Here is a 16,279-nt window from a genome sequence, read left to right on the forward strand (position 1 = left end):
AAAAGTGTTACAATATAGAAACAGAAGCATATGTCAATGTTTACCTACACATGATTCTTTTAATAAAGTCTATGGGGCATAGACTTGTTCTTGGAGACAAGAAGCTCAGAATTCATCTTCTTCTGATACTGATCCAAGTCATTTTATCTCTCAGGGCTCTAGGCAAATGTCTAAGACTATAATTTGCAGAGAAGGTCCTGATTAAAAGTGATAGAGGGACCTTGGTCATCTGAAAATTCTCTACAGCAATGAAATATCAAATTGAGTACTTATTCTTATTCTAATACAAAACATTTTGCTTCCATTTGAAGTCTTTCAAATGGGAGTACTGCTTTTATAGTTTTATCACATATATGACCAAAACTCATAACTAACTCAGTGTGATTATAATTTGTGTCACTCTAATCCAAAAGATGTCGAAGAAAATTTTTAAAAAATAGTTTATACAGAGCTGCTTATAGCCTCTTATTCATCTATCTAGGATGAACATAATTTATAAAATGTTCCAAATCACTTAGAACTGGATTGATATGTATATATATATATATATATATATATATATATATACACACACACAAATCCTTTGTATAATATAATATGATGTGTGTATGTACTTGAACATAGTAGGATGTTTTTTTAAAAAAAATTAAGAAATTCCTGCATATCAATTATTTTGTGTTAACTGAAGAAAGTTCTAGGATTTTAAAAAGCCTTCCAGGTGTGTTCTACAATCATGTAAAACGTTTGTTCTAACTATTTACACAAGAAGACCCAACTGAATAAAGCACTCCTATTATCTAGACCATGCTATTTTTGGTCAGACAGCCTATAGAATTATTATATCAGTTATTTTGAACAGACACTATATATGGATATAGAACTAAACACATAGTTGGGATTAAGATAGATTGAGGGAAAACTATAAATTTACTTTAATGAGTATCATGCAAAAATTCATTAAAAAAAAAAAACTTGCGATGATATTTATAAGTGAGTCATGTGATACCATCATTCCCCCAGAAATCAAAGTTGTAAATTTTCCAAAGGGCAATAGAGGGTGGATCCATGGCTATTGTTTAGACTGTAACATATTAGCAGTGAAAAAATGCCTAAGGAAAATGTCATAAATGATACAATCATAAATTTACCTGGCCAGAAAAGTAAGTGGGGTAATCACTTGTCAAGAGAATGGTATAACAGATATATCACATGGTTCCTTGGGATCCATGCAATGTCAAGAGGAATAGAGAATAGACTCAGCAAATATTATACATGATGAAATGTCATATTTAGTGAAAAATTGGAAAAAATCTTACATCAATGAACTCACAGATTTATTTAATCATCAAAGTATTAACCAAATTATCTACAAGGCCTTTTGTTTTCAAACCAGCATCCATTGAGTACAGAGTACAATACTATTTGTTCTATGTTGCTGGTATCTAAACAGCTGAAGACATTGAAAATTCTCCCTAGAATAAAAACAAACTAATATTTATTAAACACTTAGTATCTGGAGAATTTTAGATACAATCTTTTAATGCATATACAAGTTAAAGGCCAGGATGCCCCTCCCCTTTCAGGTTATCAGCGAAACTTTTAAGAGTAAAGAAATAGTGGAACCTGCCGTGTTTCCTCTATTTTTCCATTTAATTTAGTTCTAATCAAGAAGCATTTCATCGGTGCATTGTATGTGCCAGGAACTGTGTCAAACAACATAGATACAGAGATAAAAACAAACAAACAAAAACCCAGTTTTTGCTCTCAAAAAAGTTACACTGTAATAGGCAAAACAACATATGATTAGATAAGTCAGTACAAGGTAAAATACAAGGTAACTAGGAATGGGAAAGCATCAACAATTGAAGAGATCAAGAAATATTTTATGGCAAGGTGAAACTTGAACTGAGATCTGGGAATTTCAAGAGGCAGAAGATAGGAGCTAGAATATCCAGAATAAAAAGGGGCATCTTGTGCAAAAATATGAAGGTGGGACCTGGTAATTCTGTATATAGGGAACAACAGCAAATAGAACAGTCTGATGGAAATGTAGAGTCTGAAGGGAAGCAATCTAAAAACAATCAGGAAAGTTAGGATTGAACGAAATTATGAAAGTCTTCAAATGGCCCCCAAATGAGTTTGTATTTTATCTACTATGCAACAGGAAGAAGTGACATGACATGACATGACATGACATCACATCATATCACATCACATTCATAAAACAGAGGCTTCTTCTGATTCTTTAGGTCAGAATTACAATATGACACTAAAGTGAATTAATTCTTAAATAAGGTCATATTGAAAAAAATTTACATGTTTTATTTGTTTTGCCTAAACATTGTATTATCCCAGTATAAAACACTTTTGTGAAAGAAAATGTATAGTGAAGCATTAGAAGGCTCACTGGGTCTGTGTTCTAAAGCCAACCACATTAGAGACAAAGCTGTTTCATTAAGAGATACATTAAGAGAAAGTTGGCAATAAATATATTTCCTTCAATGTAGTCATGAATGCACTTTCCTTACATTTCACTTTATCCTAACACATAGAGTATGTTATAAGGTTCTAGTGTATTTTCTGTGGCCTGAGGACATAGAATTTAGATTTTTAGTGTTAAAGATAATGAGGTCATCCCTCCCAGAATGTAATCAATAGTGGTTCTAGGGTCAGAGGATCTGTGTTCAATTTATGACTCAACTTGTTAATTATGTGACTGAGGAAGTCACTTCCTCTGTTTGGATCTCGCCTCCATTATATTCTTTGTAAAATGAGATAGAGTTTGAATAAATGATGTCTGAGGTATCTTGGAACATGATTCCTTTTATCAATGCTCACCCTTTAAAATTAATATGAACCAAACAATACGCAAAATAAAGCTAGAGTGTTCCAGGCTCCAAAGTGGATATTTAAAATCTGATAATGCTCCAAAGAGTGGAGAACTCAGCCATGGCTATAGAAAAGTCTAGTGGATTAAATATGTCCTTGAGAAAATGCAGTTTCATGCCAGATGGCCGAATTTGGCTTGGAGAATGTACCCAGTAATCACTGAATAAAGCCTCTTTCCTGACCTTTGGTATACATGGCAGTAAGCCACATGCATAGGGAAATAATAATGGGGGAGGCAAGCAGAATGAAATGACTCCTAGATGGCCCTTTGCCTTGAGCTGACTGTCACTGAACCAACTGCCTATAAAAGGGCAAAATCTAGACAGCAAACCTTCTAACAAGGGTCATTAACTAACCAACATCAATCGATCCAGTAGGAAGATTGGAGAGTCTCCTGTCAATGCTCAGAGGACTGAATGCAGACAGATAATACCATCAGTGATGGCAGCCGAAATCCTTCTCCTCCCTAATTAAGCATGCAACCTCATATTCCTTCTAAAGACGGAGAGGGAATTAAATTCAACTCACATGGGCTAGTCGATCAAATCTGGCAAAGAGTTCGTTCAACATCCTGACCAGCTCCTGTGCTGACAAGGTCGTGGAAAGGTTGGTAAATCCTTTAACATCTGCAAAAAGAATACTAAACACAAAAGGGAAAGGGGGTGGTGGTGAGAAGAAAATATATTAATATTTTAATCCATCCTGGGAGACACATCAACACCATGTAAACAAACAAAGCATCTGTGGGTTTGAGATCTTAGCTCTGCATTGCTGAGGAAGCCAAGGCGGAATGAATGAATGGCCCAAGATTTAAACCAGGTCTAATTCAGGAGGAGGCCAATTCACAAGCTCAGGAAGTGTAAATGAATGCTGAAAGCTCCCATTTGTTCTTGGCAAAGGGTTTGTGAGCTGTTTCTACCACTCACCAATTCTGTTACAAAACTAAGTTCTACTTTAGAAAAAATATTTTGAAGAGAACCAGAATGAAATTTTAACTAAGTTATATGTCTAACTTTTGAGTTTGGCTGTTTCTAAACCATGGCTCCCCAAGGCCACCTTCTTATTGAAAATTGTCTTCTGCCCTTAGGATTGAATAAGTGAAGTCTTATCTTTGCATAGTGATCCTAAGTCAGGTCACCGTGCAATTCCTAATCATTTCCAAATCAGTTTATCTGACACATAGGAGCTCTTAATCCTTCTTCATTTTTCAAAGCTATGTGCTGTTTTCTCTGTTAGAATGTAAGTTCCTTAAGGAAAGGGATGATCTTGTTTTTTGCCTGACTCTATTTGTATCCTCAGTGCTTAATACTGTGCCTGACACATTTCAAGTACTTGAAGAATGCCTTTTCATTTGTTAATTTATTTCAGTAAATATACAGTAAAACATAGAACAATGGTTCACATTTTTAATAGGGCAAAAATTAAGGAATTTAGAATTAGAATGGATTTTAGAGATCATGTGACAATGAGATTCCTCCCCTTCTCTTTTTTTTTTTTTTTTTTTTGGTATTATGGACCTCTTTGGCACTCTGGTGAAGTCTATGGACCTCTCCTCAAAATAATGTTTTTTAAATAATTGAAAAAATGCTACATTTCAGTTAGGGGTTAGTAAAAATTAAAACATAAACTTGTTTTCAATTATGAGTTTATGGACCTCCTAAAATTTAATAATTCCTGATCTAGAAGAATTTTCTTAATTAATATGACTGGAAAATCAACTATTATATTAGCTGTATCCTATGAAAAACATTTGCAAAAATTATGTGGAGGCAAAAGTCAAGCAGTTGAGTATGGGATGTATTGGTAGAGAAAATATCCTCACTGACAAGATCATGGATTTGTCAAAGCACTGAAGTTAGTATACTCTTCTCTGTGGCATGGCGATGTGAAGGTAATAGTATATTACAACACTGTGATAAATGCAAATCAATATCACATGCCATACTCTGTGCCAAGTGCTTGAAATATAGAGAACGAGGGAAAAAACAGTTCACTGGTCTCAAAGTCACAGAATGGTGTGGGAGATAACATGCAAATAATTACACACATTCAAGGTAATAGATTGGATAAATTGAACATAATCCAAAGAGGGAAGAAATTGCACTTAAGGGGGATCAGGCAAAGTATTCCGTAGGAGAAAGAACTTCTTTCAAATGAAGGAAGCCAGGAAAGCTAGGAGGCACAGATAAGGAGGGAGAAAAGTCCAGGCATGGGGGATACCTAGTGAAAATACTCTTATTTGGGGCAGTGTCCCTGAATTACCAAAAATATGCAGGTGAAGAAGTATAATAATTCTGGAAAGCTAGAAAGGAGTAGGGTTGTGAAGTACTTTGAATGACAGAAGGTTTTATATTTGATCCTGGAAGTGACAGGGAGCCATGGGGGAGACAAAGATAAAGACATATTTATAGGTCATAAGGAAGTAACCTCATGGAGAAATAAGTAAGACACAGGATATGATAAAGAGACTGGTTGATTGGTTGGAAGTTGTCCTTCATATCTGAAATTACTGACTGAAATTACATCATTATGTTAGAGTCCAGTTATAGTGTGTCCCACTGTGGCTGATCAGACAAATATGAACTCAGAATTCTCTTCCACAGGTCGGACACAAATAGTCCCTATGAACATTTGGGGTACTTTGTCTAATTTTGTGCATCTCATGTTTCTTTTGGGCTAATTAACTTTTAATTAGCTCATAAAGAACAGCATCTTCTCTGATAAGGGCAAACTGTGCTGAGTGGTCCTATTCTTGCATTTCTTTTTCTGACTATTTTATGAGTACTTGCCCTGTGTGAGTTCCCCATAGAATAATTTTTTTGACAAGCGTTCATTTGTCATTAGAACAATGTGGCCACCCAAAGGAGTTGTGCTCTCTGCAGTATAGTTGGAATGTTTAACAGTTTAGTTTGAGAAAGGACCTTAGTATTTGGTACCTTATCCTACCAGGTAATCTTCAAAATATTCCTTAGACAATTCAAATGGAAGCAATTCAGTTTCCTGGCATTGTACTAGCATACTGTCCAGGTTTCACAGGCATACAACAATGGCTTTGTAGACCTACCAGTGGCTAGATTGGTAGCCAGTCTAATACCTCTCCCCTCCCACTCTTTTCTTTGGAGCCTCCCAAATATTGAGCTAGCTCTGTGTCAGTCTCATTATCAATGTGGACATCCATGGAAAGTATGCTGCCAAAGCAAGAGAACTTATCCATAACACTCAAAACTTTAACATTTACTATAACTGTTAGCTCCACATATGGATGGTGTGGTGCTGGCTGATGGAGGACTTGTGTTTTCTTAGTGTTAATTGTTAATTTTGTTGGAGAAGACAGGATGGAAGGTTGCATGTGCATATGTAGAAGGATTAGTCTGGAAAGAAAAAAGGCTACTATTTCATGTGAATAAGAGGTTAAGAAGGAAATAAGACAAAAGGCATCTGAGAGATATGAGATGAACAGGAGTAAAGTAGAGGGAGCTGTTATAGAATAGTTTGACTGTTTTCCTTTGATAAATATGAGACAATGTTTTCAGTTGGGTGGGTAAGGGGAAGAAAATCCATGGGAGGTTTGAGGAATTAAAAGATTTGGAAAAATGACTGTAGTAAGGAAGAGAATAAATTGATAAAGGATTGCCTTAGTGTAATGAGGACTCAGTTGAGAAATGTAACAAATCTCAAGCGGACTCAGTAAATATGGCTTCATCATTTTTTGGGACTGATTCACTTGTGAATGAGTAAGAGCTAAGGCAACAGATACTAGGAGTAATCCAAAGTTGGGTTTAGCCTGGAAAGATATTTGATAGGATAAAAAGCAAAGGATATGAGAGAAGAGAATGATTTAATGTTAAACTGGTTCACCAAGATGTCAAGAAGAGGAGAAAAGAATATAGACAGTAAAGTGATGATAGCTTGAAGAAGAACTGAGGGATCAAGGGATTGGAAATCAAAATGAGAACAATGAAGAGAATTTGAGGTGGCAAGGAGAAGTGAAATGAAAATGAATTTAATTAGATAAAGGAATTTCAGAGTTCAGAAACATGGAAGTGGAGAATTTATTGGTAATTGTAAGATCAAGGATAAGTTACTAGGTGGGGTGAAGGAATAGGTAATGGGAAATTAGTAAGTTAAAAAAAACTGAAAGGTTAGGGTGTTTGACTAGTGCTGAAACACATGTTGAAGGCCCTTTAGTATGAGGGCAGGAGTTGGAGAAAAAAGAACAAAAATCAAGTACTGAATATTTGTGAAAAGAAAGGTAATCTCTCGAAGATCAGTGTACAACAGCTACCAGAATTTTGATTGGGTAGTAAATATTGTAGCTAGGTGGCACAGTGGATAGAGTGCTGACCCTGGTAAATTCATTCTCATTTCAGATACTTATTAGCTGTGTAATTCTGGAAAAGTCACTTAATCCTGTTTACCTCAGTTTCTTCATCTGTAAAATCAGCTGCAGAAGGAAATGGCAAACCACTCCAGCATCTTTGCCAAGAAAATCTCAAATGGAGTCATGAAGAGTTAGACATGACTAATCAACCAAACAACAAAAATTAAATAAGGATTGAGTGAACCTTGAAGGAAGAGCAGTTACTAAGTAGTAGTAGTAAAGAAAAGGCCTACAGATAACATTAGGGAGCAAGTAGTATTCCAACTTTAGTAACCTCATCAAGTAATATCTTCACCTCAGTCAATGAGTTAGAGAAGAAATGAAAGCACAGCAAGTGCTGGAAAGAGTAGCCAATAAGGCTGTAGTCGTAGGAGGGAGATAGGTCACAATGAGGGCCATAAGACAGAAGAATTAGAAAAGAAAAAGTCTTAAGATGAAAATAAGTTTGTAGCCTACAGAGTGGAGGGCTGTGCAGCCTTAGAGTGAGACATTATAAATGAGCAAGGATTGAATTGAGATATATGAGAATAAAAAATAGATCAGGCAGTAAAGAGCTTAAATTATTTAAAGAAGACCTATAAGAAGTAATACACTGAAAACTAAAAAGATTTAGCCAAGACAACTATGTAACAATGATAATAAGAATTAAAAATTCATAATAATACTGAAAGACCTCAGAATTCTAACAAATATAATGACCCAGGATAGAGGTGGTGGATTGCAGATAAAGAATGAGGCATATATTATCACATATAATTAATTTCTTGGTCTTTGCCACAAAGCAGAATTCTATGGGGGAGTACTGAAAAATAACAGCAATATAAAGACAATGTAGGTCACTTTAAAAAAAAATAAGAATTTATACCTCCAAATGAAAGTTATTCTTTCAAATTAAAAAAGCATGGATGTATATGTATGTTTTGTAAAGATAACAAGAATGACTGAAAGGAAATTAAGTTTAAATATATTCATTATCCCCATTCTCTGCCTGTATCAAGGGTCACAGGAAAAAGAGACAGAGAGAAAAAGAAATGGAGGAGCCAACACTGAAATTGGACATGTGGGAAAGAGTTATTAAGATCACTCAGTTTTTGCAAATAACTGAAATCTGCCTATCAGGATTCTAGTCAATGGAGAATCCAAAATTACAGTGTTAGAAGGAGATAGAAGTTTCTTAGAAAAACCACGCCTTTCACCTAGTCTATATCTAGTATTGAACAAATTGAAAATGGGGCCTAACGCATGATGTATTAGGTAGAAATAGAATTGATCACAAAGGTAGGAGGACATGAGTTCAAACCCCTGGAATGTACTCTCACCTCAACTGTGCCACTCAGAATTCTTATGTTCCTTCAAGTAAAGGCTCAGGTACAATCTCCTTCATGATATTACATTATGGCTCTGTGATACTGGGTGAATCATTTATTCTTTTGGCAGTCTGGGCAAATCCTGAATATTCTTAAGCTGCATAAAGTAGAGGGGATCTTCCCATGTGGGAATTCCCTAAACCAATTAAATAACATGTCCTTCCCTTATTTCTAGTCTTATCTTGGGAAGTAGGGCTTTTCTTTCAATTGAAGCTGTTTAAACAGAGACTAAGTGACCTATAGGTGTTCACTTACCAAACATAAGGTCTCTTCCAACTTTAAAATTTTACAATCATCAGGGACTGATCCAAAGTCACAGAATCAGAGATTCTCACAGTGGAAAGAAACCTTAGAAGTCACCTAGTCCAACTCATAACTGGTAATTCTATAATATGCATGACAACTGGTAATTCTGACTTCTTTTAAAGATCTTCAGGAATGAGAACCAGTTAATTTCCAAAACAACCCGTCTCATTTGAATTGCTTCAATTGTTGGAAAATGTTTTCCTGATAAGAGTAACTCAATTATGTCCCTATGCAACTTCTATGAAGGTCCCATATCAGTCCCAAGGCCAGAAACCTGAAAGTTCTCTTTATTTCAGTAAGTTGCCTTCTTTCCTATGAAAGTCACCTCTGTCCATTTCATTTAGATGCAAAATGGAAATGAAAGAATAAATACAATTAAATTAATAAGCTTAGAATCTGGAGTCAAATGTTTAAATGAAATCAATTTAAATTCAAACAAAAGAGGATAAAGTAAAACAAGAAAAAAGGAAAAATAGTATTGGGGAAAGAAGCATGAAGAAAGTGAGTAGAATTAGACAGTTATGTACTACTGGACTTGTTCTGAGAATTGTGGGTAGGGAAATTCAGCAATGATTCTAGTTTGGCTTCCAGATGTGGGTTGAGAGACCAGGCTCCTCAACTATAGAGGACATAGGCGTATTTTTAATACAAAACAGCCTTCAAGTGGGAAGGAGCTGCTACACCCGCTTATTGATTTCAGCTCCTCAGTACCTAAAGAAGCCATTGGCATTCAGTGCTGCTGTAAATAGAAAGAAGGGGAGAGACTAGTTGCCAGCAGCTTGGTCTCTGTGTAGATTCTTTTCCCTTAGAAACGACTCCCATCACCAAGGAAGCTGAAAAATGTAGGGCAGTAAACTAAATTTTAATCTAGTGTAATGTAAACTTCTACAAAAGGGGCTCAATCACAGAGAACACAGCTTAGCGATTAAAAACAAGAAGGCTGAATGAATTCAGCTGTGCAGAAACAAGGGGAGAAATCAGAAATGGATGATCAAGGAAAGGAAACTGATATTTATGAAATCCAGTTCTCCTGAGATATTTGTGTATGCACTCTTTTAAAATTGGGGAGAGTATTATTATTGTTATTGTTACTATCATTATATGCTTCTCTTCTGATGCCAAGTACTTTTTTCATTTCCTCAAAAAAAATTCTTTGAGTCTTACCTCCTCTGGATCCACTCACTAGAGACCATATCCATCAAGAATACATACATTTGTGGATGTCTACTGAGGCAGCTAGTGAGGTGATGAAATGAATAGAGTGTTGGACCTGATGTCAGGAAGACTCATCTTCATGAGTTCAAACACAGCCCGATATTTACTAGCTATTTAACCCTGGGCAAATCACTTAGTCCTGTGTGCCTCAGTTTCCTCATCTGTAAAAAGAGCTAGAGAGAGAAATGGTAAACTACTTCGATATCTTTGTCAAGAAAAACTCAAATGAGGTCAGACATAAACAAATATGTTAGTCTCTACTATGTAGAGATTATTCCTCTGTTGTTTTTAGAAAAGGAGTTTGTTTGCTTGTTAATTGGATATGATCTGCACAGAAAGGTCTCACTTTTCACTAAGGAAAATGAGTCTTCGCTATCAAATTGAGATGTGCCAAAGATAAAAAAGGAGGTGCAGGGGAAAGAGGTCTGTTTGCCATAAGAAGAAGGAGAATTATTTTTACTAAAAGAGAAAAATCATAATGAAAAGCCTTGGGCTCACTTAATCAGTAAGTAGAGTATTAGCCTACAAGGAGAATCACCATTCTGGACAATGTTTAGGACTTTTTTTTTTTTTTTTTTTTTTTTTTTTTTTTTTTTGGCTGAGGCAATTGGGGTTAAGTGACTTGCTCAGGGTCACACAGCTAGGAAGTGTTAAATGTCTGAGATCAGTTTTGAACTCAGGTCCTCCTGACTTCAGGGCTAGTACTATCCTCGACTTATTAACTGAATCACAGACTGATGTTACTTCTGCCATTTTCCTAAAACGTGAAAGTGAGCAATCCTAACATAGAAAGAGAGATCTTAAGGAAACTTAACAACAACATGATAATAGTGGATAGAGTCAGGAAGTCTGGGTTCAAGTTTTCCCTTTATCATATAGTTGTTGTGTTAGTATGGATAAGTCCAGGAATCAGTACCCCCAGATAACCCTCTGACTTTAAGTCACAAATGAGCTTCTTATTTGCCTGTAAAGGAGTTTCCCTGATCTAGACATTTATACATATATATTTGAATACATGTGTACATGCATACATGAGTGAACATATGCATTTATATGCAAACAAAAGTGATCTGTTCATGATATCAAGACCTCAAATGAATTCCTAATTTAACATTTAACAACGACAGTGAAGGGTCTCTGACATCACTTATAGGCAGAACTCATTAAACAACATAAAAATAAGTCAAGTTAATGCGAATGTGAATATGTAAATAGAATTACCATTTATATAGTTCTTTTATGTTTTTTGCAAAATCCTTTGTATACACGATCTCATTTCAACCTCAAAACAACCTTGTAATTTATTTATTATTTCCACTTTGTAGATAAGAAATCTGAGACTCTAAGAAGCGAAATCTAGGACACAAGGCTAGTGAATGTCTGAAGAAAGACTGGATTCCAGATCCTTCTGATTCTAAGATCAATACCATATTAACTACTCTATAGCTGCTTTTCTCTAATATTTACATGCATGTGTATTCATATGAATGTGTACATATCTTACCTGACATTTTCATAGCGATGGATGTAGATCTTGTGAAACTGGTGCTGTAAATGCTCATCTTCCACATTGGTCATGTCATTGATCATCTCAAGGACAACAAACCGAGGCAATACGGAAAGTACCAGTCGTTCCTGAAACAAAAAAAATAGTCAGAGATTGGGATAATTAGACCATGGCTGCCTCAGTTTGTCTGAGCAAAAGCTCCTGATGACAACAGTTCCAAATTTATCCCATCCAATCCAAAAACATGTAATAATTATCTACCATATGGTAGGCACTGTGTTAGACCAGGGAAACATAAAATAAAACATCCCTTTTGTCCAAGAACTTGTATCATACTGGGAGACACAGGCTGTGAAAAGATAAATACATAAGAAGCTAAGGAAAAGGGATAAGACCTCCAAAACCTAAGAGGATCAGGAAAGTCCCTTTAAAAGGTTAATATAAGCTGAGATTAATGATGTATTCCTTATTAAATTGGGAAAGTAATTTCTTGGCCAAGAAGCTAAAACCTTTATTGAGGAAATTATTGTTGTCTGTTGTTCAGCTGTTTCACACTCTCTCTGATCCCAATTTTGGGTTTTCTTGGCAAAGAGAGTTAATTGGTTTGCCATTTTCTTCTCCAGCTCATTTTACAGATGAGAAAGTGGCTTACTCCAGGTCACAAGCTACTAATTATTTGATATCAGATTTGAACACATAAAGATGAGTCTTCCTGACTCCAGACCCAGAGTTTTATTCATTGTGTCACTTAACTGTCTGAAGGTGCCATAAGGAACACTAATTGTCCTCCCTATCAAATTCATATGCACCCTGAGGAAAATATAAAACATTTACTCAATGACATCTATTGCATAGAACTGGGCAATGATATCTTTCCCTCTAACATGCTATTGATCACAAATAAAGTACTTCTTGAACTTTATTCAAAGGTTTCATTGGATAGACCATACTTGAAAAATTGTACTTAGAAGTAGAAGCCTCTCACTTGGAGTATTCTAATAGCTACTCAGCTTTAAGCTTCTTTATACTATAGTCTGTCTTCTTCACATCTAGAAAAATGATTTTCCTAAAGTGAAAGTTTGATCACTTTTACTTTTTCCCACTTTCCCACTTAATAAACTCCACTGACTCCCTATTGCTTTTGGAATGTATGCTCCTTTGTTTGATATTTATATTGCTTTAAGACCTGACCCTTTAAAAGTATCACTTCTCAAGCTATACTAAGAAGCAGTAATTATCAAAACAATTTGCAATTAGTTAAATGAATAAGTCAATCAGTAAAACAGATTAGTCATACAACACATAGTAAAAAAACAAAACAAAACAAAACAATGAACCTAGTAATCTAGGAACACAATGACTGGAGATAGGTTTCATTAGCTGTTCAAAATTGGTAGGAAAATTGAATTGCAGTAATAAAGAAATTAGCATATCCAAACACCTCACCCCTTTTGCCAAAATAAATTCCAAATAGATATGTAACTTAGTAAAAAAAGTCCCAAAACAAAGAAAAATTATTTATAAGATCTATGACTAGGGAAATAGTTCTAGACCAAATAAAGAAGAGAGAAGATCACAAAAAAATTATATCTATATCTCTCTATATTTGTATATAGAGAGATATAGATATAGATAGTCATATAAAATGAAAAGGGTGTTTTTTTAGAAAAATAAAATAAAACTAGGATTAGAAGAGAAACAATTAGCTGAAAAACAATATCTAAACATGTCTCTTAAAAATATCTCATTTGAAAAACCATATAAAGAACTTATGTAAATTTATAAGATCTAGAGCCATTATAGAATTGATAAATTGGGTCATCTAGTTGATATAGATAGTGGATAAAGTGCTGGACCTAGAGTTGAAAAGACGTGTGGATAAATGTGGCCTCAGACACTAATAGCTGTGTGACCTTGGACAAACACTCAGATTCTTACCTTGTTTAGTTTCCACATCTACAAAAATGACTATCATAATAGCCTATCTTACCATTCAGGGTTGTGAAAATTCAATTAGATAATAATTGTAAAGCACTTTGGAAACCATAAAATGTTATATAGATGCTAGCTATTTTAATGATTATTATTGAAAAAAAATGTTCTAAGGACATAAATAGGAAATCCTCTGGGGAATAAACTGAGGCTATCTATAGTTACATAAAAATGTTTCAAATAACTAATAATCATAGAAATCTAAATAAAAGCAATTATAAGTTTATAACTCACAATCATCAGATTGGGAATGATAAAAAAAAAGAAAATGACATGTTGGAGGGGCTTCAAGCAAAGAAAAACGCTGATGTGTTGTCGGTAGAACTTTGAACTGATCTAGCCATCCTAGAAAACAATATAGAATTTTGTACAAAAAGCTGCTAATTAGTCCATGCCCTCTGACCTAGCCATTTAACTGGTAGATTTATATCCAAGAGGACAGAAAAGGGAAAAGGCCCTTTCTTCTTCCCTCCTTTTCTCCTGATTGCCCTCCATATATGATATTCCTCCTATCTCTGAGCCTTTATATTTCCCATGCCTGGAACACACACTCTTCACCTCTGAAACTGAGACTTTAGGGGTTAGTTAGTTACGACTTAAATCCAGACTGCCTGATTAAAGAATCCTTTTCTTATCACAATGCTGGCAGTGGGAATTCTTAGTCTCAAGGAGAGAAAATTCAATCCAAATTCCTTTTTTGGCATTTAAAGACCTTTACAACCTGGCTTCAATCTTGTCAATTTCTTCCATTCCTACATTCTACATTTCAGCTTTCTTGCTGTTCCTCTAATGCAATATTGCATTTGCCATCTTGATGTTTTGCACAAGTTATCACTCCATTCCTTTATGGATTGTACTCCCTTCTCAACTTTGCTTCTTAGAATCCTTAAAAGCATGATTTATGTGTCACTTAATACATGAAGTCTTTCTTGCTTTCCCTAGCTGCAAGTGCCTTTCCTCACTCTCTATATTGCTTTGTATTCATTTCATATATATTTTACATGTATGTTGTCTTTCTCTTTAGAATACAAGTTTGAAGGTAGAGATTTGCTTTATATACATGTATCTATCATAGGTCTGACACATAGTGTGTTCTTAAATTTTGCTTTTAGATTAAACAATTGCTGTCTTTAAATACTGTAATGACTATGATATTCCTGTGGATAAATATTTAGATCTATTTTTTAAAAAATAAAAAAAATAAATTTATTTTAAAATTAGATCTACTCTATTTACACAATGCAATAGAAAGAACTCTTTGGTAAACAAATTTGAAAGACCTACAATTACAAGCAGAAATTTCAGAATGCCAGTGATGAAGCATGATTCCCACTTCCTGACAGAGAGGTAAAGAACTAAATAAGCAGAATGATTCATATGCTTTTGAATACTGACCAATGAGAAAATATATTTTTGCTTGATAATGCATATTGATGCCAGTGGTAAGTTTTTTTCTATATGTTTCCAATTGGGGAGGTGGGAAAGAGAGAAAATAAATGCTTGCTAATTGAAAAATAGTAATCTCTTCTAATCAATATAATTATCTGTTAACTCCAAGAACTTCTGATGAAAAATGTATATACTTCCAAAAAGAGAACTCTTGGACTCAGGTTGCAAATTTAAGCATTTTTCCCCTTTGTTTTTTTCTTGCTCTGCTCATCCTCAGAATTTGGCTAATACAAAAATATTATGTGAGACTTCATATGTGTAAAGGGTATCAATGCTTTCTAAATGAATTACAGAGGGGGTAAAGGGAAGGAGAAATATTTTAACTGAAAATAAAATGAAAAACAGAAAAAAATAATTGTTTTTTGTTTCAAGAAAGAATTCTGGATTTGGAGTTGGAGATATTAAACTGAAGTCTAGCTTTTCAACTTGTTACTTATGTGACCCATAAACTCTCTGGAACTCAGTTTCTTCAACTATAAAATTGTAAAATGAAGGGGTTTGATTAGATAGCCTCTAAGATTCTTTCTAGATCAAAAAATATGAGCTTGAAAGTTACAGTTATTCAGATTTGGACCAATTGTAAGAAAAAAATCCTAAAATTAATAGATCTTGTCAGGTGGCCAGTCCAACAAAATTGCACTCTCTGCAGGAGAGTTTAAATGCTTGTTTAGTTCAAGAAAGGACCTCAGTGTCTGGTATCTTATCCTACCAAGTGATCTTTAAAATATTCCTAAGAGTAAGAAATTCAGTTTTCTGCATGTTGTTGCTGACCTGTCCAGGTTTCAAAAATGAGATCAGCACAATGACTCTATTGACCTTTAGTTTGGTAGTCAACCTAATATCTCTTCTCTTGCACACTTTCCTTTGGACCCTCCCAAACACTGAATTAGCTCTGGCAATGGGCATATTAACTTCCTTATACTGCTAAGGTAAGTGAACTTATCCACAACATTCAAAACTTCTTCATTTGTTGTAGCCAATGATTCCACATATGGATGGTTATCGTGGTGGCTGATGGGAGTAGCTGTGTTTTCTTGGTGTTAATTGTTAGCTAAAATTAGTACAAGCAGCAAAGAATCAATTCTTATTTGTATTTCAGCTTGGGAGGCTGCATTAATTGCACAATGATCTGCAAACAAAAAAATCCTGCACCAACACTCCTTCCATGTTAAT

At 34.8% G+C, this 16,279-nt stretch overlaps 1 protein-coding gene across 2 annotated transcripts in view; it reads right to left on the minus strand.

Annotated features, from left to right (window-relative positions):
- ADCY8 (adenylate cyclase 8) overlaps positions 1 to 16,279 on the minus strand; it is a 364,885-nt gene that overhangs the window by 197,745 nt on the left and 150,861 nt on the right. For both annotated transcript variants that reach the window (XM_031947205.1, XM_031947204.1), the window contains exons 3-4: positions 11,663 to 11,793; positions 3,418 to 3,529 (exon numbers count right to left, since the gene is read on the minus strand). In XM_031947205.1, coding sequence (XP_031803065.1) covers positions 3,418 to 3,529; positions 11,663 to 11,793 — 243 coding nt within the window. The remainder of the gene's footprint in view (positions 1 to 3,417; positions 3,530 to 11,662; positions 11,794 to 16,279) is intronic.

This window comes from Sarcophilus harrisii, chromosome 1 (assembly GCF_902635505.1).
Source record: "Sarcophilus harrisii chromosome 1, mSarHar1.11, whole genome shotgun sequence".
Classification (NCBI taxonomy): domain Eukaryota; kingdom Metazoa; phylum Chordata; class Mammalia; order Dasyuromorphia; family Dasyuridae; genus Sarcophilus; species Sarcophilus harrisii.